At 36.2% G+C, this 27,275-nt stretch overlaps 3 protein-coding genes across 3 annotated transcripts; 2 read left to right on the top strand and 1 right to left on the bottom strand.

Annotated features, from left to right (window-relative positions):
• Positions 1–357: 357 nt before the first annotated feature.
• LOC109149980 (protoporphyrinogen oxidase, mitochondrial) lies at positions 358–6,875 on the top strand. The gene is made up of 19 exons (XM_019297961.1): positions 358–476; positions 562–601; positions 1,498–1,633; positions 1,753–1,818; positions 2,009–2,059; positions 2,193–2,249; positions 2,513–2,583; positions 2,887–2,923; positions 3,042–3,107; positions 3,785–3,825; positions 3,911–4,037; positions 4,360–4,536; positions 4,752–4,826; positions 4,960–5,083; positions 5,169–5,277; positions 5,384–5,458; positions 5,587–5,693; positions 6,033–6,162; positions 6,356–6,875. The coding sequence occupies exons 1-18, from the start codon at positions 395–397 to the stop codon at positions 6,146–6,148; spliced, it is 1,557 nt and encodes a 518-aa protein (XP_019153506.1). The 5' UTR covers positions 358–394; the 3' UTR covers positions 6,149–6,162; positions 6,356–6,875.
• A 5,955-nt stretch (positions 6,876–12,830) lies between these two features.
• LOC109149979 (probable inactive leucine-rich repeat receptor-like protein kinase At3g03770) lies at positions 12,831–17,318 on the top strand. The gene is made up of 7 exons (XM_019297960.1): positions 12,831–14,688; positions 14,889–15,022; positions 15,223–15,466; positions 15,651–15,862; positions 15,964–15,989; positions 16,358–16,469; positions 16,747–17,318. The coding sequence occupies exons 1-7, from the start codon at positions 13,302–13,304 to the stop codon at positions 16,975–16,977; spliced, it is 2,346 nt and encodes a 781-aa protein (XP_019153505.1). The 5' UTR covers positions 12,831–13,301; the 3' UTR covers positions 16,978–17,318.
• A 4,089-nt stretch (positions 17,319–21,407) lies between these two features.
• Positions 21,408–22,556, bottom strand: LOC109149916. Its single transcript, XM_019297907.1, has one exon. The coding sequence runs from the start codon at positions 22,554–22,556 to the stop codon at positions 21,408–21,410; it is 1,149 nt and encodes a 382-aa protein (XP_019153452.1).
• Between the last annotated feature and the right edge of the window lie 4,719 nt (positions 22,557–27,275).

Raw genomic sequence — 27,275 nt, 5'->3', positions numbered from 1 at the left:
TACCTTTTTGTGTATCTGTTGTTTTTTTTTTGGTGTAAATTACACATCACCTGGTTCGCTCCGAGAGGCACAGAAGCTGGCCCAAAGGGAATCGTCACTTGTTGAAATCGAACCCGGGTTATCCCAGAATTTTCCCCCACAAAGAGAGCTCATTTGTCACTTGAGCTACCCTGTTGGGTTTGTGTATCTGTTGTTAATTCTTTAAAAAAAATTTATGTTTTAAATATACATAATTATATAATAGAATATAAAATTGTATATCTGAAAATACAGAATTATATAACTGAAAATTTTCATATTTTTTAATGTACAATCAATTCAATACCCGTATCATATGTCAAAAAAAGTCCAAACTGACTTGTCAGCGTCAACGACACAACAAAACCTCTGCAAAATGCAAGCATACCGCCATTTCACACTCAGAATGGATATGGCTTCCGCAGCTACTCACCACGATAAGCAAAATCCGTCTCTAGGTATGTCTAATTTGCGTGCGCGTTGTAAAATTGCGATGCGTGTTTTTTTAGTCTGGAATCACAGCAACATGCAAATGTTTTTCAGGCTCTTCGAAGAGAGTTGCGGTGGTTGGTGCAGGCGTCAGGTATCCGATTTCCTAATTCTTCTCTGCTTGTTGAAATTGGCGAATTTGAATTGTCGCGTTTAGTATATGAGGAGTAATTGTCAAGTTATAAATGCATTTTTTAATTTTGATCGTACGTATTCGAATTCTGATGATGTGGATTTTCAGCAGGCTGTGATGATGTGAAATTAGTTCCGACTGCAGCCTAATCATAGAAATTTTATGTGTTATCACTCTCAGCTACATGAAATGTAGGCTGAGATTCGACGTTGTTTTATGTTTTTTCTTTTTGAATTTTGGATTGTTGCTGAAAGAAAAGTTGTCATCTCTATTTCATTATGGAGAATGAATGTTGGATTGCAGGGATCTATTTAAGAGAATTTCAAATTGAGTATGTGCACTGTTGTTTTGGCATTGATGACATCATACATAAATGATAAATATGTCATAACCTGGATGGAGCAGAATCACAGATACATATGAATGTATGCATTTTTGATACTTTGGGTGTACTCTTCGTATGGAAGATAAATTGATAATTGCGGGAAGGGTTTTATGTGATCATAAACTTTCTTAAGTTGAAAGGAAAATTCTATTCAATTGCAGAAATGACCATTGAATTGGTTGGATAAATCAATTAGGAAGAGTGATATAATGGTTAGTAATAGTAGATAGGAACTGAAAAGGTAGATTGAAACACAGTTGGATTGAAGTTATTAAGAAAGATATGCTAACTAAACTGTCTTTGAGATTCACACATAATGGAGCTGAATGGAGAGTACAGTCCATGTAGCTCAACCCAGCTAGATTGGGCTTAAGGCTTTGTATGAATTGAATTGACTTGATTTCATTACTTGATTGCTTCCTTCATTGAGTTGCTCTTCTTATAACTCTTCTGACATTACATTACTTTCAAGTGGTCTTACTGCAGCATACAAGTTGAAATTGCATGGTTTCAATGTCACTGTACTTGAAGCAGATGGGAGAGCTGGAGGGAAGCTGAGAAGTGTTTGCCAAGATGGCTTAATATGGGACGAAGGAGCTAATACCATGGTATGTTGATTCATAATTGCTGTTGGAAGATTTAGTCTTCTTTCCCTCTCTCACAATAGTTTCAATCTCATTGAATAATGTTTTTTACACTAAAGTAAACATTATATGATCTGGAACAGACTGAAAGTGAAACAGAAGTCAGATTTTTGCTTGATTCTCTTGGCATAAGAGAGAAACAACAATCTGTAAGAGTTCCCCACTTTTATTCTCTTTCATAGTTTGAGACTTGGCGTTGCTTAACTCTTAATAAATAAAGGGCATAGGCCTTGCTTCAGATTTCAAATATTCTGTTAATTAAACGTTGAGGTTTAGGGTTTTATATGGGGCTGGAACTCAGTGGCTGAAAAATGTTTTTCCATGCTATTATAATTGCAGCCGCTTTCACAGAACAAGCGCTATATAGTCCGGAATGGAACTCCTGTATTGGTAAGATTCACCGGCTACATATCTTTCAAATCGCAATCACTCTTCTGTTTTGTGTTATTAATGTTCTGTTGATGTCATAATAAGAGTATTGTTTTGTTACTGGCTTTTCCTTGCACTTTTTTTAATGTCTCAGTTACCATCAAATCCCATTCAGTTGGTAACAAGCAGCATTCTTTCTACAGGGTCAAAGGTATGATTTTATATCCTGAACATTTTGTTTATTATTTGTATGCTACAATACAGTAGGGGTTTGGCTCCTATTAAAGTCCCTGGACAATACCTATAATGTCTTATTGTCTTCTATACTTGTTGAATGTCATTCTGGTAGAAGCATAAAAACTAGCTCTTAGTTACTTGAAATCAAGATCTGTTCCACATTTATGTGTTTTTCTCTTAGTAATTGGTGATGTTTAGTCAAGAGAATTTTATTAGAGCATTACTTTCATCTTGCAGCTTCATCTACTTATGGAGCCATTTTTGTGGAAGAACAAAAAGCTTCAAAAGGAGTCTGATACACATGAAAGGTTGTACACAATTGCTTCTGAGATTCAACAACTTTACTTGTTTACCTTCATATTCAGTGCTGAAGTGGACAGGAAATATGGAAGGAGATTATACTTTTAGTTATGTAATAGTGAGGCATTGCACCAATATTTCAACAATTGACCTTTTAGTTCATTGGTGAATTTATGTTTTCAAAAGCATAAAAATTTTATTGACAAGCTGAACTGTTTGGCTCCAGAGAGAGAGAGAGAGAGAGAGAGAGAGAGAATTAAGCATTTGAGTGGAAGTATTTTACTTACTATTTTGCTCATTGTTTTTTGTAGTGTTGGTCAATTTTTTCAGCGTCATTTTGGGAAGGAGGTATTGCACTCTCTTTTGATTCTGATATGAAACTAAGCATCTATGCTGACATATTGTAATTTGAAAATACATATTCAAAGCAACTAAAAAATCACATTTGGTTTGCTGGACCTGCAAGGTTGTTGAGTATCTTGTTGATCCATTTGTTGCGGGCACCGCTGCTGCTGATCCTGAATCACTTTCTGTGAGTATTTGCTTATGCATCTTATATTTGTTATGTTATATTCATCAAATGAGTAAAATAAGGATTACTATTCGATGCACCAATGGCTTGGAACTTACACACCATCGATCAACCAAATTATGTCATGACATTTAAAAACTAAGACAAAATTAAGGAAACCCTTTTATGAAAATAACCATTTACTAATTTTGTCATGGGCATAAAATTCTGGCCTATATTGTCATTTCAAGGATAGTAGAAAAAGATGGAGGGTGACCTCTGTCTTTTTCCTAAATTTCTTTCATTTTGTTGAAATTGTGAGGAAATTCAACAGACAAGCATATGAAGCCATGAAGGATTGCTGGCTTTTATTAGTTTGCGTATCTTAGGAGCCTTTTTGTACAAGTATATATATATGTGTGTGTGTGTGCTCCAGTTTTATATAATGAAAAAATATGCTCCTTTTATTCTTTGAATTCAACATAGTATGGTAGCTATATCCTAATTTTCCTACATGAACATGGGTATCTTAGGAGCCTTTCTGTACTAGTATAACTATGTGTGTGCTCCAGTTGTATATAATGAAAACAATCTGCTCCTTTTCTTTTCTGAATTCAACACATTTTATGGCCTTTAAGTTTTCACTTTTAATATTAAACATCATCAATATTCACTGTTTATTTTCCACCATCAAATAGATGCGCCATGCATTTCCAGAACTGTGGGATATAGAAAAAAGGTATGTTTGCACACAACTTTTTCCTTTGTGTTACACAGCTAGATAAGTATCCATCTTATGGTTATCTGAAATCCCTGCTCATTAGGTTTGGCTCAGTCATATTTGGGGCAATTCAATCTAAGATATCAGCTAAGAAGAAGAACCAAGGGCAAGTTGGTGCTTCAAAAAATAAGGCTCGGCGTGGATCCTTTTCATTTATAGGTGGAATGCAGGTAAAGTAAATGTAAGTAACTTTTGATCCATACATTGTGAGCCAAGAGAAAGAATTTAGAACATTGACCTTCCAGTTTTGCTATGCCTACCATTTTTGTAAAGATCACCTTAGGATATGCGCGGTACCACTTCCTATTACAGTAATTGTAATAATTTGTATAATTAGTATGCGTATTGGATATCATCAAGGAAAAAACTGAGAAAAGTGAAATTTGTCCTTACTGGTAGCACTTGGAGAAATAATACATTTTAGTTTTGATTTTTTGATATCTGCAATTGTGTCTTAGTCTTGCTTTTGTTTTCTAACCCCATGTTTTGCAGACACTTACAGATGCACTGTGCAAGGAACTAGGCAAAGATGAACTTAAACTTTCATCCAGGGTTCTAGAATTGTCATCTAGCCACAGAGAAAACTCTCTTGATAACTGGTTTCTTTCTTATGCCTCACCTCATAGGAAACACTCAGCAGAGGAATCATTTGATGCTGTTGTGATGACGGTGAGTGTCAAAATATTATCCCATTTGAAGAATTGATGTCTTCTTTTGGTGTGCACCAAGTTTTTCAAATTCAAGTCATTCAATAGCTTGCAATTGATTTATTATGTGCTAAAAATGTGTATACATAATTTACATACATACCTGAGTTCACCGAATACTGATATGTCAATACCATGAGTTTGTTATAACATGAAGTTCTATATTTTTATCTATAGGCCCCTCTCTCTGATGTTAAAAATATGAAGATCACTAAGAAGGGAACCCCATTTTTGCTCGACTTTCTTCCTGAGGTATGTAAGTAAATATGGACATTCCTACTCTTTTTTGGGTATAATGGTTCTAAACTTTTCTCATCATTTCTGTAAAACTATTTTCATTTACATGCTAGAAAATCAGTGAGTTGCTATTCACATTGTTCTGTAGGTCAGTTATGTTCCTGTCTCTGTCATGATCACAACATTCAAAAAAGAAAATGTAAAGCGGCCACTTGAGGGGTTTGGAGTTCTTGTACCATCTAAAGAGGAACAAAATGGTTTGAAGACACTAGGTAATAATTCAGGGCCACCTCATATGATTAGATCACTAATACTTAATGATTTGTGCCTATGGTCTGATAAGATCTTTATATGCAGGAACTCTTTTCTCTTCAACGATGTTTCCAGATCGAGCACCAAGTAATGTTTATCTTTACACTACTTTTGTCGGTGGAAGTCGAAATAGAGAACTTGCAAAAGCTTCAAGGTTTTGTATGCTTCAAAATTCTATGCATTTGACCAACTCCATTTGTCCAAATGAGTATGTTATTCTTTTCAAGTGAGCAGGTTTTCACATATAAATGATTTTGTAGGGATGAGCTGAAGCAAATTGTGACGTCTGACCTTAAGCAGTTGCTGGGTGTAGAGGGAGAGCCACAGTTTGTGAAGTATGTAAATTATTTAAGCCTTAGGAAATTCTTGTTTCTAAAGCCTCTAGGCTTTGCTCTTATTGACACGAGATAATGAATGAAATTCAATGAATATTTTGTAGTGATTATCTGCTTCGTTATTGCAGCCATGTCTACTGGAGTAAAGCATTTCCTTTATATGGTCGTAACTATGATTCAGTCCTGGAAGCAGTTGAAAACATGGAGAAGAACCTCCCTGGATTTTTCTATGCAGGTAAGATTTCTTTTTCTCTTTATTTAATTCTCTTATCCCTAATAGATGCTTGCTTCTTTCAACTAGAAAGCATTAAAAACTAGCTCTCACTTGCAACCAGCGCTGCTAAAATGACAAGGGTTCTCCTCAAACTGAATAGATGTCTGTGTAGCCATATTAATCTAGGAAGCAGAGAACACCAAAGCTTTTCCATCAATGTTGATTTATTGGCTTAGAGCAATCAGCAATGCCCCTCCCTTTTCAGGCATTTGGCCTGGGATTGGATGTCTTTTTCCCTTTTACCCCATTGATATACATACTTGGTAGACAATTGTTTGATATAAGCCTCACTTGTTGTAGGTAACCATAAAGGAGGACTATCTGTAGGCAAAGCAATTTCATCTGGTTGCAGTGCAGCTGATCTTGTAATCTCATATTTGGAATCTTCATCAGTTGAGCCTTCAAATCACCAATGAATGCAGTAGATAAGGTGCCTTTCATGTTCCTATTTTATAGTGTGTTTGTATTCTTTTCTTGAAATATTCAAATGCTATTACTTTTGTATTCTTTTCATGTGCCTCTTTTTTTTTTTTTTTTTTTTTTTTAAATATAATTGGTGTCATGTCCCTTCCCTATGTTCCTATATCGACAATTACATGTTCCTCCCTCTCTGCTTGTGGCAGTGAGTAATCTTATTGGACCACATGAATTTAGTATGCTGCAGAGAAGTGTGACCTTACTACCAAATATCAACCACATCAATGCTGTATGAATAAATGGATTGTTTGGGTGTGAGGGAAATTGTGCACAACCTTTCTGGTTTTGTTTTGTTGTTACTGCAAGTGGATGGAGTATCTGTACCTGTTTTGGTGAAAATGGTCCCCCTGACCCCTCAAATGTTTGATCTTTGCACTTTGACCTCTTCTACGTCTTCCCGTAATGGTTAGGTTAAGACTATAGCAGTAGTAGTGTGCATTAAAGAAGCTGAAATATATAGGTGGTGGGTGGTGGGCAAAAAGGTACGGCTTCCCGTTCTTCATTAACTCATCCAAAACTCTTTTTGTTATCCCGTACTGTTGGCTTTTATTATCCAGGCATCTTTATCATACACCAATACTTTTGTGTTTGATATACTCCGTGTATGTTATACTATATTAAGCTTATGGTTATGGCACGGTTAACGGGGCCTTAAAATCTTTCAAACTACAAAAGTAGTGACTTTTAGATTTACAGTTAAGTACATTTGTCGATCCAAGCCAGTTAGTCTTTTGCAATCATATCATATAAATATAACTGAAAGTTGGCATATATGGAACGGCGTACCCTCTCTCTCTCTCTCTCTCCTCAAAATAATACTTTGTTGGACAAAATAATGCAGTCTCTAAAATCTAAATAATTCCTAGATTCAAGGCATTAATAAATAACATCTGGTCCTAACTTTTGTAAACAGGAAATTTCACTATGTTGTTCCTGATGCATGTGGGCCTGCGTTCTCGTTCTGGTTTATAACATGCTTTCTTTCTTCTGCAGTCTGAACTAATTTATATTCAAAAAATACTTTTTCTCTCTTAAATGTTTTACCTAACTTTTCACACACATCTCCTCTCAATTCCTCAACATTAATTTAGAAGGAAACGCATTATTGAGCGACTCAAAGTTGCATAGGATTCGAATGGATTTGGAGGGCGCCCATAGTATGGGGCCGGGTATGGGTGTGGTCCCAATTCCCGAACAGTCAGTCAACACAACCAACCTAGTTCCTTCCAATAATTTGTCTTCTCTTGTGTGTACTACCAGTAGCCAGTAACCAGTAGGTCTTCAACTTCTCCAACCTCCAATCTAATAATTTACTCATACTGACTATTATGCTGTTTTCCTTTTTTTTTTTTTTTTTTTTTTTTTTTTTTTTTTAATTGTCATTGTTCATAACCTTCTTGCTATTGTTCACTCTCCAGTCTCCCATCATTCTTAAAATATATATTTTTTTCGTTCTCACTATAATTATTGCAGTTCATCACCATTTTTTTATGCTTACAATTTTAACTTACTTATAACTTTATTAAAAAATTGTCACTAGCTATCACTTCAAAATGACATTTTCTAATTACCTAATTTACAACTACAAGGCTTACAAAGTATGTAAACCTTACAATAGGTGGCATTATTTTATTTTTATTTTTATTTTTTAAGGGCCTTTTGGGTGTGGATACGCTGAATCCGCTGATGCCGAGTGACACGCATCAAAGAAAAGAAATAATTGGTGGTTTAATTAGTAGAAGGTTTAAAAAGAATGAATCATATGTAATTAGAGAATAATGGATTAAATATTAGTATAAGGAAATTATGTATATTAGAATATATCATTGCCTTGTATGGTTAGAATAATTTTAGTAACTTAATTATTGTAGGTGTTAGTAATTTAGTATAAATAGGTCCATTGTATATGAACACCATGAACCCACTCAGAGAAATATATTGTTATTATAATCTGTTAGCTATTCTTCTTGGAGTCCTCACACGCTCAAAGTGTGAAATTTGAGTTTGCCGTAACTGGAATACAATTAGGAGTCAGAAACCTACTTGAAAAGTTTCCTATTTGTTACGGTCCTATCTAGGGTCGTAACACCAGGTCCTTTAACCATAACTATATAGCAAATCTTACGTGTTATCATCCTATATTATAGGTAAACAAATATAAAACATGGAAAACAAGAGAGAAGATATTTACATGAAAATTATACAATTTGATGTTTAGTAGTTTAAGTCTTTTATGTTCATAAATTGTTCATTAGTTAATTGACATTATCATAAATAAAATCATATAAACATGTGTTAGGTGTTTATAATCATGTGTTAAATAAAGAACGATATTAAGTGTACTTGATTTTGAGTGTATTGGATGAACATACATGCGTTAGCTATTATAACAAACAAACACCAATTCAAACACTTACAATTTAAGATGTTCAACATATAATATATAAACATAAACATGCAATCAAGTATCATTTTACACTTTTAGTTGAGATGTAATACATATTTCAATTTGAAACCCTTCAAAAAATAATTGGCATACACATATAAGGGGTGTGTTGAACATCTACTATACTAATAAGAGCCCAAGAGAGTTAGGCCTAGAATGGGTAGGAAAAATGGCAGTCAAATTTTTTAATCAAATGAATGGCTCAGATTGATCAGATTTTAATTTTTCTTTAAGATTTCCTAATTTATCCTTAATGAATATGATTATCCGTTAACTTTTCCGTTAAATATTATCTTTTCCGTTAATTTATGTTACTTCACCGTTAACTTATTCATTAATTTCAATAAGAAAGGTCTTAAGTTCGAACCCCATCCCAATCAAAGTTGGCATAATTAGTACTCTATTTTACTCTTATTAAATTGAATAATAATTTAGTAGCTACAACAAAAAATAATACATATGCATTCCTTTAATTTAGAATTATGTGTCTACAATGTCTTTATTCAAAAAAATTATTCATTATCAATAAATTAAATAAGAGAAAATTTTCATTAGTTATATTGTATTTATTTTTCTCCAATATAAAAATTCTTTACATTCAAATTCATCAATTGATTATATTAGCTACATTGTCCCTATAATGTCTTTATAAAAAAAATTATTCATTATCAATAAATTAATTAAGAAAAATAATTTTATTCGTTATATTGTATTTATATTTCTCCAATTTAAAAATTCTTTACATTCAAATTGATCAAGTGATTATATTCACTACATTGTCTATTATCTTTTTTGTGCACTACTTTTTACTTAAATATCAAAGTTATAATACAAAATAATGGTATATATTTATTTACCAAGTATTTTATTAATACCATGAAAAAATTAAAAAATATAATTAATAAAGCCAATCATATTAACTAATTGAGGGATTTGTTGACAAAGAGAGTATTCAAATCACACAACAAATTGAAGTGAGAACTACCTCGCAAGTCGCAATGTCCTTATTTGACAATCAGCAGTTAGCGGTTAGCGTTAGCAGATTATATTAGCGAATTTGATCAGCGAATTATATCAACGGTTGGTAAAAAGATATTTAAAAAAATTAACTGTTTAGATTAACATGTAAAATGACCTAAGGGTATAATAATAATAATAATAATAATAATAATAATAATAATAATAATAATAATAATAATAATAATAATAATAACAATAACAATAACAATAACAATAACAATAACAATAATATTAATAATAATAATAATAATAATAATAATAATAATAATAATAATAAAATAATAATAATAATAATAATAATAATTGTTTTAAAAAAATAAAAAAATATATATAATTAAGCTAATCATATTAATTACTTGGAGGATTTGACAAAAAGAGTATTCAAATCACACAACAAATTGAAGTGGGGAAACCATCTCACAATGTCTTTGTTTGGCAATCAGCAGTTAGCTCTTCAATATTAGTATATATTTAATATTTTATGCCCTAATTTTTATTTGCTCTCCCTTATGTCCCGTATTTGGTTTCAACCATACATATACAATTATTTTATTGACAATTATAATCAATCTTGACTATATTATCTTGCATTTGTAAACTTATAATTGCCTATTTAAATACACAAATTTAACATTCTATTATCTATGCATGAACAATTCCAATATAATCTTGCCTTGATATACTTTAAAGTACTTATTTAAAAAAAAAAAACATTGGGCATTATTCCAATCGCGCAATGCGCATAATAAACTAGTATAATATATAAATATAAAAGGTTAATATACCTCCAGTGGTCCTCCGAGTATTAGCGATTTACCAGCTGTGGTCATTCGAGTTTTAAATGACCTTCAATGGTCCGCCTTGTTTTAAAAAATAACCACCTGTGGTCCTAATTCTTAAAAAAAAAAAAAAAAACTAGAGTTTAAAATGACCACGAGACGTCCTAAAATGACTACATGTGGTTATTTTTTAAAACACGGAAGACCATTGGAGGTATTAACTCTAAATATAAATGTGCAATCCGACTATCAACTTAGTTTTTTAGTTGAGACGGAACACATCTTTCAATTTAAAAAAGTATTTAAAAGTAGTCAAAATACACAATAGGTAATGTTAAATGTATATAGATTTTTGTATGCAATTTTATACGATCTCTTTATTTGATTAATTCTTAGTAAAATCTATCAATCCACTAATAAAAACATCTTTAAAACCACTGTGTGTAATGTTATGTGCAAATAATGTTTTCTATACAAAATATACTAACATATAATTGACTTTATCATATTATTTATTAACACTTTTTTTTTTTTTTCACTAAAGTATATAGTATGCATTAGCATATAGATTAATAGCTATTTAATCCAAAGAACTTGTTTCTTTATTAATACTTACGCAACTTTGACACGAGATTCAAATTTGAATGATATATTTCATAGTATTCATTTAGTTATATATGAGTTGGTGGCAAATTATGTTGTGCAACTGTTTGTTTGCACCATGCATGGTGCACACGGAATTGGATCTAAAATTTCTATACTATAAATTCATAATTATTGAAATTTATATTCACAATTATAAAACTCTATGTTCATAATTTTCAATGTTCATATTTTCAATTATTGAACTCTGTATTCACAAATTACTGAACTATATGTTCATAATTTGATAGTTATACAGTTTAGAAATTATGAATCTATAGTATAGAAATTATGAACTTATAGTATAACAATTATGAATCTATATTATAGAAATTACGAATCTACAGTTTAGAAATTATGAATCTACAGTATAGAAATTATGAATTTATAGTACAGAATTATGAATCTATAGTATAGGAATTATGAATATATAGTATAGAAATTATGGATCTAATTTCGTGTGCACCTTGCATAGTGCTCACGGTTGCACAACATAACGCTCATGAGTTGGTGGGATAAAGTTTCAAGTTGGACTCTTTGTAGAAGTTGTTTATTGGACTTCTTGATTTTAGTTGTTTAGCTATTTACAATTTAGACTGATTTATTTCCTTGTGATTTTTTAGAGTCACAAGATGGACTTCACATAGAGCACATATTCGAGCAGTCGAACTTTCTTATAAATCAAAATAAGAGCATCTTTAACCTGGAGGGTGTGGTTGAGTGGAAGGAATTCATTCATCCTTAATCAAAGATCTCTGCTAGGGGATTAGTGCGACGGTAGAAACCCTAGGTGAAAAAAAAAAAAAAAAAAAAGCATCTTCAAGAGTATACTTTTTGAAATTAGTTTTCAAAACCAAATAGGAAAGCGAGTGAAGAGAGTGCTAACCGTTTTGTTTTGATTGATGCGGTCTGATAGTGAATACTTAAGTACTATCTACATATTAACACCATATAAAACCCCTCAAATTTAAATATAATATAATGATGATTAAATGAGAAATGCAATATAATTATACGAAATTAAGGATGTGTTTAGTTCGCATGTGAAAATCGAAATCACAATGAGTATTAATTATTAAATACTTGGTAATGGTAATGAATTTTGGTAAAAATATTTAACATGTTTGGTAATAGGATGGAATGAGAATGGTTACCAATAGTAGTGCTTGAGAATGAACAAAGGGTATGAAACTCTTAGGGTGTGTTTGGTTCGCAAATAGTAATCGGAATCGGAATAGGTATCAAATACTAATGAGTTTTGGTGAAAGTATATAACATGTTTGGTAGTAGGGTAGAATGAGAATGGTTACTAATAGTAGTGCTTGAGAATGAATAAGGAAATGAAACCCTTATTGTATTTGGGTATGAGTTTTTCAATTGATGGGGTATTCGAAACCCATAGTAGTGTTCTAAAAACCTATCAACCAAACAACAACAATCACTTTCATACTCATTCCTATGGACAAAACCCACCAACCAAACACACCCTTATTTTATTTGAGTATGAGTTTTTTAATTGATGGGGTAATCGAAATTTATAATAATGTTCTAAAAACCTATCAACTAAACAATAACAATTACTTTCATACCGATTCTTATGGGCAAAACCCATCAACCAAACACACCCCAAGAAACAAAAGTTGAATTGATTGATGCGGCCTGCGAGTGCTAACCGTTTTGTTTTGTGAAGATTGATTCACATGGCATGATAGATACAGATACCCTTCCCTGGACTGGTATGAGGGATGAGAAGAAGAACCGAACCGAACCGACGCCATTAATGCCTCTATCCTATTCTTTGTCTCCTTCATTCATTCATTATATTGCGCTCAGCTGCATTTACTGTTTCTCCCCACTCTTTCTTCAACCACCTCTCCTCTTCTCTCTTCCCAACGACTCTCCCCTGTTTGTTTATTTGTTTCTTTCAAAACAAACAAAGGACATTCCTTTTGGCCAACATTTTACCTTTTCTCTCTGCATTTCTTTCATGGCTTCTCGCAACCACTCTACATTTTTAATGCACTTTGGGGCTCTCTGAATTTCACTCAGATTGTTAGAGCTCACTCCACCTCTTGAATAACCAAGAATTTAGCTCATTAGCTGAGTTCTTGAAGAATTTTAGGTGGGTTTGCTTTTAATTCTCATGAAAGGATTGGCATAAAATAAGTTGTTCCTACTTCCTAGGGTGTTGTGTTTTCAGCTAAGATGGGATCTCTGAAGATACCTGCTCTTCTTATGCTCATATTCTGGGCTTCCTTCATCTCAAATACTCATCAATTGCAGTCTTATCATAGGCAACTTCTTCTGCAGTTAAGGAAGCATTTGGAATACCCAGTGTTGCTGGATGTTTGGGAGACTTACAATGGTGATTTGTGTAACTACCCTTCATCACCACATATGAGCATTGCATGTGAAGGAGACTCAATTACTGAGCTCAGGATTATTGGAGATAAGCCAGTCAAGGTTAGTGAGTTCAATGGATTTGCAGTTCCAAACCAGACCTTATCTCACCATTTCTCCATAGATTCTTTTGTTGTTACTCTCACTAGACTAACTACCTTAAGGGTTCTTAGCTTGGTGTCTCTGGGTATTTGGGGACCTCTTCCTGATAAAATTCATAGGCTTGCATCACTTGAGGTAATGGACTTGAGTTGGAATTTCATGTTTGGTTCCATTCCATTTAAGATGTCTAGACTGGTAAAGCTCCATGCTTTAACATTAGATGGGAATTTCTTTAATGACACTATGCCTGATTGGTTTGGTTCTTCATTTCAAAATCTAACCATTCTAAGCCTAAAGAACAACAGGTTAAAGGGTGAGTTCCCTTCTTCATTGTCCAAAGTTGCAGCTCTTACTGATGTAATGTTTTCACACAATATGCTGTCGGGTAAATTACCGGATATGAGTGCATTGTTGAATTTGCATTTGTTGGATTTGAGGGAAAACCGTTTTGACTCTGAACTGCCTCCCCTGCCAAAAGGGCTGGCCACAGTTCTTCTCAGCAATAATACATTCTCTGGTGAAATCCCAGAACAGCTAGGTGAACTACACCAACTTCAACACCTTGACTTGTCTAATAACTTTCTGAGTGGGATACCGCCTGTTGAATTGTTCTCTTTGCCTCATATCAGTTACTTGAATTTAGCATCCAATTTACTGAGGGGTTCACTTTCAGACCGTATCAGCTGTGGGGACACGCTTGGTTTCGTTGATATTTCCTCAAACAGGTTGGTTGGCAAGCTTCCTTCTTGCTTAGACCCCACCTCAGAGAAGAGAATTGTTAAGTCTGGTGGGAATTGCTTGTCTGTTACTGTTAGTACCCAAAATCAACATCCTGAGTCATATTGTGCAAAAAAAGAACTTGTACAAGTGAAACATACTAACAGGAAAAAAGTAGCAGTACTGGTAGGCATTGTCGGGGGAATTGCAATTGTTGTGGTACTTTTGGCAGTTGGGTTTCTACTTATTTTTCGGAAAAAACTCCACCATACACAAGGCACACTGGATCACCATACACAAGCCACATTTCCAAAGATTGTGCAAGATGCTTCACCACAGACGGGGATTTCATCTGAACTCCTTGCAAATGCCCGTAAGTTGTTGGTTTAATTTATTTTCCTTCTTTTGATAATCTCTCAAAGATTAGTTCTAACATTAGCTTTAGGTTTCCAGAAAATAACTTCATCACTAAATCAGTTAACTAATTAACCAGCTTGATTGGGCTTCACTGGAAGTTTCTTGTTTGTTTGTCGTTGTTATCACTTATCACCACCATCATCATTATCATTGCAGGAATCATATCTCAAGCAGCAAAGCTAGGACCTCAAGGTTCTCCAGCATACCGGGTGTTCTCCATTGAAGAGTTACAAGATGCTACCAAATATTTTGATCAGTTAGCTTTATTGGGTGAAGGCTCCATGGGAAAAGTAATTCTTAAATGTTATGTTTTTTTCATCTTATAATCCATCAGATGCTCACGTTACATATCTATGTGAGAATTAGTGAATTCCACAAAAACAACCTGCAAATTGGTTTTCATTTACAAAATCATTGTCAACCTCTCATCACTCCATCATTTAGTTTATTCAGGATTCTGTTCTTACATCATCCGTCTTTGTTTCTTCAGATTTACAAGGGAAGGCTGGAGAATGGAACCTGCATTGCTATTAGGTTATTGGCCTTGCATAAGAGACATCTGATCCGAAATCTCAAAGTTCGATTGGATTTGCTTTCGAAATTTAGTCATCCAAACTTAGTTAGCCTTGTGGGTCATTGCATTGATGGTGGAGGGCAAGATGACTTAACAGTCAACAGAGTTTTCCTCGTGTATGAATTTGTTCCTAATGGAAGTTTTCGTGCTCATCTTTCAGGTGAATGGAGCTAGACCCTCATACTCGCCTAAATTCTTCATTAAATTAAAACTTTTTGTTTTATTTTTCTTAGTTAGGATGATTATTTTCCCATGTTCCCCATGCAATATGCAAATCTGTGATCCCGGCATGCTTTTTTACCAGAAGCTCTTTAACTTGTGTTGACCAACATCTGTATCTGCAGAAACGAGCCCGGGAAAGGTTCTTAAGTGGTCAGACAGATTGGCAGTTCTGATTGGTGTGGCCAAGGCTGTTCACTTTCTCCATACCGGGGTAATTCCTGCTTCTTTCAGCAATCGATTGAAGACACATAATATATTGCTTGATGAGCACCAGATTGCAAAGCTGAGTGATTACGGGATGTCCATCTTTATGGAGGAACCTGACAGAGTTGAAGTAAGTTTATTTGCTATTTTAATCAGTGCGGTAAATGTTCATTGCTCTCTCACTATTGAAAGACATAATTATATCTGACAAGCGTGGTATCCTTAATCCAGGGCAAGGGAGATGTCTCCAACTCATGGTAAGCATCGTTTTCCTTAAAACAAGATTTTCAGTCGTGTCTTGAGAGACTCCATGATTATATTCCCTCGTAGATATAATTCAGTAAAACATAATTTTGTTCCTCTAAAACAGGATAAATAATATGAACTCAAATCATGTACGTAAAAGATGGGTGTGATTGCCCACAATAGTTTCTATATCAGGAGAAACACGAAAAACGTAGTGTAAAATGACATGGTACTGTGGTAGTAAAGTCTCAATATTATGTACAAGTTAAGTTATTATAAAAGTATTGGATATATCGGCAACAAATGGAGTTTAGCACAGGCACAATGGCATCTATCTTTATGGGGTATTCGATCTGGAGAAGCTGATTCTGTGTTGCAGGTATATGACAAAGAAAGAGGATGATGTATACAATTTTGGGTTCATATTGCTGGAATCACTAGTGGGCCCCATTATCAGCGGAAAAGGAGAAGCATTTTTGCTGAATGAAATGGTAAGATTTTGCCATTGCTTTCTAAAAGAATAACACATTCTTTAACCCTTTATTCCCATATTCTGCAATTATAGATATTCTTTAACATTACCTTTACAATTTCTGAGCAGCCGTTTTCATCCCAAATCGTGTTTTTCCTTAATGTTTGGCATGCATTGTTCTTCCTTAATTGATATCGATCACATGGTTGATACAGAATCTTAGAATAATACGAGTATTAGTTATGCAGTGAGCTTGTTGGATATAATATAGTGAAAATGTGGCATTTGAATGACAGGCATCGTTTGGTAGCCAGGATGGCCGACGAAGAATTGTGGATCCAATTGTGCTAACCACTTCCTCACAAGAGTCTCTATCGGTTGTAATTTCCATCACCAACAAATGCATCTCCCCCGACTCATCTACTCGTCCATCTTTTGAAGATGTCCTTTGGAACCTTCAATACGCAGCTCAAATCCAGGCCACCGCTGATTCAGAACACAAATCTGATGCAACTTCAATGTCATGATCGAGAGAGATCATCTGCATCTTGTGAAAACCCCATTAATCTCGACAAATTGAAGAAGCAAGCTAACCGGCTTAATACTGAACCCTTGAATGAATGGCTGCCAATATGCACATACCCATTCATTCTTGACAGTAAATGCCCTAGCCTTCAGATCTCATGCTCTCATTCTGATCAGTCATCATAGCAAGTACAGTGTCTAGTGGGCCTAGGAATTAGGATACATGTACAAACTAGATAAGTTTGATTTTTTGTTTAATTAGGATTAGGATTTCATACTTAGTTCACCCATAATGTTGTGGATTCCTTAATGTTGAACAATGTGGTACAAGGTTTATAGCAAACAACTCAATTATGGGACAAACATCAATAATCAATCATTTATGTCTGTTTTCCTTATCTTAATATCCAAATGCCACCTCTGTCTTGTTGCTTATTGTGTTAGATTATATGCTGAAATCTGATCACAAACATCTTAACTTTCATTCATAGTAACATTACTAAGTCTTGTGTTTATAAATCTCTTTATGTTTTGTTTTATTTGCTACTACACAGAAGAGGTAAATCATACTATGAAGATAGTGTTGGCAATAATTAAACTAATGATATTTATGTATGAGAATTATATTCCACCTATTTGCCGACGCCCTTGAGGATAACTAATTTCAATTTTGATCATTTGCTTTAACATTATTATCATTTTAGTCATTGATTACATAATGTCCAATATTAGTTTTCAGACTATTCTATTTTCTTCACTTTTGGTCCTCCATTATAATTTTTATGATATATTAATGACATTCTGTGGAAAGTTGCTGATCTAACTTCTATATTTCATCTGAATTCAAATAAGAGTACTCGAGTTGAACTAAAATTATTTCTTGAGATTTCTTCTATTAGGTTTGAATTTCCACAATTTGTTTTATATGGTTTTGGGCTGAGCCGGTGACGTAATATATATTTTGAGAATTTCAGGAATATAATTAAGATTTTTAATAATATTATGCACACAGTTAAAGATTTGGTGGTCATAATAGAATAAAAGAAAAGAAAAAGAAATTACAAGCTGGAATGGGTTGGAATGCTGGATTCGGAAACGACTTGTATCTGTCGGCGGACACGTCCAAACACCAAAATAATGTACACACCCCGCTTCTCCACGCGCTTTTCCACACACTGCTTTCACTCTCCATATTTTCGATTTATTATTATTATTATTTTTGTCTGATACACTATAAGAGCATCCACATCAATTTGATTTGCGTTAATTTCTAAAATGGTCCTCTGACTATAGCCTTTTCTCAAATTGGTTCCTTGACTTTTAATTGCACCCAAAGTGATTCGACTATTGAATTTTAAGTCAAATTGGTCCTCCGTTAACTTTAGTGTTAACTTGCTGTTAAAAAGAATGACAAAATGGACAATTCATATTGTTTGTTGTTTAGACAGCCCACAGCGATGGCCGTGCATCATCCATTCATCCACGACATCACATCTTCCTCCTCCCCGACGTGCTGCCGAAGCTTCGCATCACCGGAACAGTCCACTCCCGCCCACCACCGGCATCTCCCTCAAAGATGAAATAATATTTCTGAAGTGATAAATTAAACGGAGAAGATTACACAAGCTTTATAAAGAGGTTCAGCACCATAATAGGTGGAACAGAAAAGTCTACGCTAATGACTAACAATATGCTAAAGACTATAACAGTATACTAACAAAGTGTTATATCATAACTGTTCCAATACTCCCCTCAAGCTGGCGGGGGGCAAGGAACGACGCCAAGCTTGTAACGAAGATCATTAAAACGAGCAGCGGAGAGCGGTTTTGTAAACACATCGGCTAACTGATCGTGAGTTGAGACAAAGTTGACTTTGAGAGCTCCAGACGCAACTTTGTCTCGTACGAAATGGTAGTCCACCTCGACATGCTTTGTCCTGGCGTGGAACACCGGATTAGAATTTAGAACACAAGTAGGTGGCCCCCAGGTTATCACACCACAACACCGGGACAGTTGTTGGTAGTAACCCGAGCTCACGCAGTAGCGACTGAACCCATGCGACCTCGGCGGCAACATCGGCGAGAGCTTTATACTCAGCCTCGGTTGAGGACCGTGCTACCGTCCGTTGTTTCTTGGAGACCCAAGAGAGAAAATTGGGGCCCAAAAAAACTGCGTAGCCACCTGTTGACCTCCTGTCGATGGTGCAACCAGCCCAGTCCGAGTCGGAGAAGCCGTGCAGTACCGGAGTAGTAGAGGGAGCAATGCAAAGCCCAAGATCTAACGTACCGTTAACGTATCTCAGGACTCATTTGAGAGCCGCCCAGTGGCCATGTGTCGGGGCTTGCATGAATTGACACAGTCTGTTTACGGCAAAAGCTAAGTCCGGCCGTGTGATTAACAGGTACATCAACGACCCAACTAGCTGTCGGTATGGTGTTGGATCGTCAAGTGCTTCTGACTCACCCGGGTCTAGTTGAGTGTTTGTAGCAATGGGTGTAGCTAGCGGCTTGCATGCGTCCATCCCTGCTTTTCGAAGAAGTTCAGTCATATACCTCTTCTGTGACAGCACTAAAGAGTCAGCTACCTCAACGGCTTCAATACCCAAGAAAAACCTCGGTTTTCCAAGATCGCGGATCTTGAATGCCGTAGCGAGCTTCGAGAGAATGTCCTGAATCATGGCCGGGTCATTGCCCAAGAGCAAGATATCGTCTACATATACAAGTAAATAGGCACGGACATTTCCCGAGCCATAAATAAATAAAGATACGTCTGTCTTGGAGGGACAAAACCCAATTTGGACCAAAAACTCATGGAGTCTCGTGAACCAAGCCCGTGGGGCCTGCTTGAGGCCGTACAACGACCGTTGTAGTTTACATACATGATTTGGACAGTTCGGGTTAACATAACCCGAAGGTTGCCGCATATAGATTTCTTCACTGACGTGCCCGTTCAAGAAGGCATTGTGTACGTCTAGTTGACGCATCAACCACTTGTTAGAAACGGCATAAGACAACAGATGCCGAATAGTTGTCGGTTTGACCACCGGGCTATACGTTTCAACATAGTCTTGGCCTGGAATCTGATTGAACCCCTTGGCTACCAAGCGGGCTTTATAACGTTCAATAGCGCCGTCAGATTTTCTTTTGATGCGGAACACCCACTTACACCCTATTATGTGCATACCCGGATGCTGTGGGACAAGATTCCAAGTTTGATTGCGTAATAAAGCATTAAACTCTACGTTCATGGCTTCACGCCAATGTGGTTCTTTGACTGCTTGTGAATGGCAAGTGGGTTCGACATCATCGACTGAAGCAATTAACGCTGTTGGACGCCGTCGTTGAGCGTCAGTGGTTGTGCGTAGGCGCATCACATGTGTGCGCACTGTTGGCCGTTGGCGCCGCCGTCTAGTTGTAGTGGTGGTAGAGGTCGACGGCTGGTATGAGGATGACGCGGCAGCTGCTGTGGATGATGATGTTGGCAACATAGGGACATGTTGTTGACTGCTGGGAGTCGGCCTCAGTCCTTGGGTAAGGGCTTGAGACGGTTGTTGCTGTATTTGGGCACATGCCCATGGCGGTGCACTTGTCGACGTAACAGGCGGATTGTCGACTGCCTTTGAGAATGGAAACACTGACTCATTGAATCGAACATGGCGTGCAATGTAAACACGACCAGAATTCCTGTCCAAACACCTGTAACCATAAACGGATTCCGGGTATCCAAGAAACACACAAGTTGTGGAGCGATAGTCCATCTTATGAGCGTTGTAAGGGCGTAAATAGGGAAAGCATTCACACCCAAACACGCGTAGCATTGTATAGTTAGGATGTTGACGATAAACTTGATAATACGGACTTGTGTCATTAGAAACAGGAGATGGCATACGGTTTATTAGGTGCACTGCCGACTCAAAAGCATAGTACCAGTAATTTTGAGGAACTTGACCATGAGCTAATAACGCTAGACCCGTTTCGACCACATGCCGATTTCGGCGCTCCACACGACCATTTTGTTCGTGTGTGTGAGGACAGGATTTTCTGTGTAATATTCCTGCGGTGGCAAAAACCGAGCTCAACTTAAGATACTCACCCCCCATATCTGATTGAATAGTTTTTATAGGCCGGGAAAATTGTTTCTCGACTAGTGTACGAAACTTAGTGAATATGTGGTAGATATCGGATTTAAGTTTCATAGGATAAATCCACACAAACCTAGAGTAGTCATCGACGAACAACACAAAATATTTATGACCATTAATTGATGGTACGGGAGCAGGTCCCCAAATATCGGAAAAAACTAAATCTAGAACAGAATGACTTGATGTTTTAATTCGTGACAACGGGAAGCGCGCAGACTTGCCCATCTGACACGCCGTACATAAATTATTTAAAAAATTAAACGATCCTTCAACCGGACAGGAAGACAAAACCTATCGTAAGACACGAGAGTGTGGGTGACCGAGGAGTTCATGCCATATTTTTGGAGACGCTTTAGCTGACAAGTAGGCAACTGGTTTAGGTAGAGTCAACGTGTACATCCCGCCCGTGCTAGGACCCCTAAGTAGAGTTTGCTGAGTGGTACGGTCCTTCACAAGAAAATAGTCGGGGTGAAACTCAAAGTACACGTCATTATCACGTGTAAACTTTTGGACAGATAAAAGAGATGCACGTAATTTTGGAACATGTAATACGTGCTTTAGAAACAAAGACCGAGACTGTGTATTTAAAGAAACAGAACCTGTGTTTTGTATATCCAAACCTGAGCCATCCCCTACTTGAAGTGTGTCACCTCCTGTGTATGTCTCAACGCCTGCTAAGCCGTTAACATTTGGAGTCACATGGGCATTGGCCCCTGTGTCAGGCAGCCATATATTCGAAAAGGGCGCGGTGGTGAGATCATGCTGTTGCTGTTGGTACGCGACATGGGCCTGGGGCTGGGGCGCTGTATGGACTCCAGATTGTGCGGGAGGAAGGCGCTGGCCACCGAAATCTTCAAACCTTCGGTAGCACGTCAGGGCCGTATGGCCTGGAATATCGCATATTTGGCACCTAATGCCTCCTCGACCGCGCTGACCTCTCCCCCGCTGGCCCCTATGGTTCCGGCCTCGTCCACGACCGTCGTCGTGATTGTTTCTGGGATGTGACGGAGCTTGCTGGGCAACCATGACTGCCGGCTGAGGGAATCCAGTAGGTACGGCGTCTTCCGGGAAGAGGTAGCGGTGAGTGTTTAGGAGGTCCGCAACTTCTGGAATTGTAAGTAGTTGGCTCTTGGTAGTCAGCGACGCCACTAAGGACCGGAACTCCGGCCGCAACCCCCGGAACACATGGAGGTTTTGTTCATCTAAGCCGATCGGACGACCAGCCTGGGCAAGTAGCTCGACAACGATTTGCGCCCGTCCTAGATATTTGGACGTTGACGAATCACCTTGTTGAAGGCCCTGTAGCTGCGTTAACAGGCTCAACGTGCGGGAACGAGAGGTAGACCCCAGGGCAGTTTCTGTCGCGACCCATACTCCTCTGGAGGTGTTGTGGCCGATCGCAAGGTAAAGGACCTCCTCGGCAAGAGACGAGATCAACATACTCAAGATCGACTGATCTTGTTGCACCCAATCGGCATGAAGCGGATTGATAGTCGGAGATGCTGCGGACGTCGAGGTGGGAAGAAATTCCGGCGGACAGGCATTCGTGTCATCCACAAAGCCATACAAATTCTGGCCTCTCTAAAAAGGAACAAGCTGCGCTCTCCAGAACAGATAGTTCGTGGCCGTCAGCTTGATAGACACATAGTGATGTGCTTGCTGCAACATGGTGGACGCCCGGCGATCAGCAGGTGCGATAGCTTGAGTTGATCGGTCCGAAGAATCAGCCGGGGAGGTGGTTGCGCCGGCTGGTAGGGTAGCATCAGTTTGATTGGCCATAGGACCGAAGTTTAGGCTGATACTAAATGATGAAATAATATTTCTGAAGTGATAAATTAAACGGAGAAGATTACACAAGCTTTATAAAGAGGTTCAGCACTGAAAATTTGTAAAGCGCAGCACCGAAACTGAAGTTGTAACACAAATAATCTGTAACGCAGTTCGGGCAAACAACCCTAATCTGCGAGGCACTTCTCAATTTGAGAACTTGCCTAAATCCACTAAAAGCTCAATATTTAAAGTACACTGTTTGGAACCTAAGATTACACAATAGAATGATCTTTCCCACCAAACTATTGAAACCTAAACACATGTACTACTTTCTAGGGGAATTTAGTATCCTATTCTCAAAGACTCTCGTACCTCACAAGATTAATGTTGAATGCTTGAGATCTACAGTAAAGGACATCCCCTATTTGTAGTAGCTATTCCTAACAGATTCGTGAATAACAAACTATTCCTAATCAAAATAGAACTAGAAAATCTTCAACAACAAATCCCCTTAGAACTAGTATTCTTCAATAACTATTCCTCTTAGTACTAATATTCCTTTATAGAACTGGAATTCTTTTTGCACATAACTTTGACAAAATACTTTGAGTCAACATTCTCCCCCTTTGTCAAATTTTTGGCAAACACATTGGTCTCTGTCTTTCTCACCCTTAGTTGATGCCACAATGGTGTTTGATTGATGGTAGATTAATGACAGGTTAGATCACCATCCCATGTGTAGCGTTTATCAGATGATCTTTTCCCCATCATAACACATTCATGTTTTTGGTTGTAGACTTTACAATTCTCTTTGGAAAATTCTACTTTGAGTTCATCATCACACAGTTGACTTATACTGATAAGGTTTGCTTTGAGTCCTTGTACCAAAAAGACTCTTGGTAATCTGGGCAGTCCATGGACATTCAAGGTACCACTTGCGATAATCTGTCCTTTTCCTCCATCTCCAAAAGTGACCTGCCCTTCATTTTTGTACTGGATATTCTCAAGATAATGTGGATTTCCTGTCATATGTCTTGAACATCCGCTGTCAAAATACCAAACACTTTGTTTTTGGCTTGTTTCTGAGGTATACGCAACAGCTTGTGTTTGTTCCTTTCTTACCCATACTTTCTTGCTGTTATTTTTGCTTTGTACTGCCCAATCTCTGTTGTTTTGTCTGTAATAGAGATCATTTTGTCTTTTGAAGCAGTACGCCTTTATGTGTCCCAATTTGTGGCAGTAATAACATCTAATTCTCCTTCGGTGTTGAAAGTGATGTTGTGACACCTCAGGATTTTCAGAAGAGTGGCTTTCACTGGACGCTGGATTTGGAGATCTAGGCCTTCCATCTAGTGCCTTGATTTCTTGTAACAGTTTGGCCTCTCTGTTTTTAGATTCTAATAATTCATTTTGAGTTTCTTTGAGGCGCTTTTCTTCTCTCTCTTTTTCACCTTTTAGAAACTGATTTTCTTGCATGAGCTCTAGATTCACTTTGATGATTTGTTCCCATTTAGCATACAATTGGGTATATGACTCTAGCAGTTCTTGCATATCATTTTCGTTTCCGTTGTCATTCTCATGATTTGTGGTGAATGCTACGAAATTAGTGTTGGTGTCTTCTTCACTATCTGAGTCATCGCTTAGTGTTGCCACATATGTTTTGTTCTTCCTTTTAAAATATGTTGGACATTCTGACTGGATGTGTCCAAACCCTTTGCACTCGTAGCACTGAATTCCTTCAGGTTTTAGACTCTCCCTTCCTTTTGAAATAGATTGATTTTGTCCAGTTGGGAAGTTCCCTTGATTGATTGAAGCACTTTTGCTTCTAAATTTGTTGAATTTTTTGAGAACTCTGTTGAAATTCTTTGTTAGGAGAGCAATTGATTGTTCCATGGTTTCAGTATCAATTTCTGGACTCTCTTTCTGCTTTGATTGGAGTGCAATTCCTTTGTCATTATTTTTCCCTTTTTGCAGTATCTCAAGCTCATATGTTTGAAGATTTCCCATTAGATCACTGAGTTTGTAGGTGTTTAGATCTTTGTTTTCTTGGATGGCTGTAACCTTTATCATAAATCTCTCAGGTAGGGAACGTAGGACCTTTTTGACGAGCCTAGGTTCAGGAATAGGTTCGCCTAGGTTAAACGCATCTCCAGCAATCCCTAAAACTCTTGCACTAAACTGTGAGATATCCTCATCTTCTTCCATTTTTAAATTCTCAAACTGTGTTTGTATCATTTGCAGCTTGGATTGCTTAACAGAAGTATTTCCTTCGTGATGATCACATAGTATATCCCATGCAACTTTAGCTATGCCAGTGGTAGCGATTAGTTTGAAAGTATCTTCACTTACCGCTCCATAGATGACATTCATTGCTTTTGAATTGTAATTATATTCCCTTCGCTCTTCTTCGTTCCATTCTATTTTAGGTTTTTGATTACCTTTATCATCAACTGGATTCTTCCATTCTTTCTCAACGGCATCCCAAACTCCTTCTCCTTGTGCCAAAATATAGATTTTCATTCTAGCTTTCCAGTAGGAGAAATTTGTACCAAAGAGAGCAGGGGGCCTGGTGCTTGACAGTCCTTCTCTGGGAAACTCCATTAGGATCCTGCTAATAACTTAAGCAGTTTGGCTCTTATATCAATTGAAAATTTGTAAAGCGCAGCACCGAAACTGAAGTTGTAACACAAATAATCTGTAACGCAGTTCGGGCAAACAACCCTAATCTGCGAGGCACTTCTCAATTTGAGAACTTGCCTAAATCCACTAAAAGCTCAATATTTAAAGTACACTGTTTGGAACCTAAGATTACACAATAGAATGATCTTTCCCACCAAACTATTGAAACCTAAACACATGTACTACTTTCTAGGGGAATTTAGTATCCTATTCTCAAAGACTCTCGTACCTCACAAGATTAATGTTGAATGCTTGAGATCTACAGTAAAGGACATCCCCTATTTGTAGTAGCTATTCCTAACAGATTCGTGAATAACAAACTATTCCTAATCAAAATAGAATTAGAAAATCTTCAACAACAAATCCCCTTAGAACTAGTATTCTTCAATAACTATTCCTCTTAGTACTGATATTCCTTTATAGAACTGGAATTCTTTTTGCACATAACTTTGACAAAATACTTTGAGTCAACAAGCACCATAATAGGTGAAACAGAAAAGTCTACGCTAATGACTCTAACAATATGCTAAAGACTATAACAGTATACTAACAAAGTGTTATATCATAACTGTTCCAATACTTAATTGATGTTTTCCAAATAGTTCGGTGGCTTATTTGTACTTTATCCATATTAAATAAAAGAAATTAGTATCTACGACCAAAAATAATAAATATACCTTTAATTAATTTAGAATTAGATGTCTATAATGCCTTTATTCAAAAAAATTATTAATTATAAAAATTAAAAAAGAGATATAATTTCATTATTGTTAACAGGAAAAACAGAATAGAGAGATAAGGGAGGAAAGGGATAATCTCTTATTCATTCATCTATCTTTACATATTACAACAAAACATATATATATATATATATATATATATATATATATATATATATATATATATATATATATATATATATATATATATATATATATATATATATATATATATATATATATATATATATAGGGTTGAGTTCAAATGAGGACAACAATATATAGAGGACTGTGAGGACAAATAATGGGCACACAACAAATTAATATCAGGCACACAACTTAATACATAATGGCTCACCAGAATAAATGTAAACATCAGGTTTCGAACTCAAGCTCTATAAATTAACAAATCTAGCACGCGACATACAAAATGTGGCACACGACTACATTTGGCCATGCACACAACATACCAGCTAATGGCACACACTACATCTGTCATCACAGTCCTCTATAATATACTTGTCCTCATTTGAATACACATCTATATATATATATATATATATATATATATATATATATATATATATATATATATATATATATATATATATATATATATATATATATATATATATATAATATACATTTGTAACGGAAGGTAATAATGGTAGACATAAATGCCACCGTTACATCAGTTACATAATCAACTCATAATGTCCACACTTAACTATATTTATAACACTTCCCCTTGGACATTATAACACCATGATCTTGTCTCATTAAAAATTTGCTAGGAAAACCTTCTGGGAAAAACCTAAACAAGAAAAGAGTATAAGGTATATGGATAGCATATTTGAATACATTCATCCCTCATTAAAAACTTCACTAGGAAAACCACATGGAAAAAAACCTAGTTGAAGAAAAGAGTACATGATATTTGTAAAATCATATATTCTACTGATTGCCTCATTAAAAACCTTAACTTAAGAAA

Source organism: Ipomoea nil, unplaced genomic scaffold (assembly GCF_001879475.1).
Source record: "Ipomoea nil cultivar Tokyo-kokei standard unplaced genomic scaffold, Asagao_1.1 scaffold2165, whole genome shotgun sequence".
Classification (NCBI taxonomy): domain Eukaryota; kingdom Viridiplantae; phylum Streptophyta; class Magnoliopsida; order Solanales; family Convolvulaceae; genus Ipomoea; species Ipomoea nil.
This window is presented reverse-complemented; position numbering and strand designations above follow the sequence as displayed.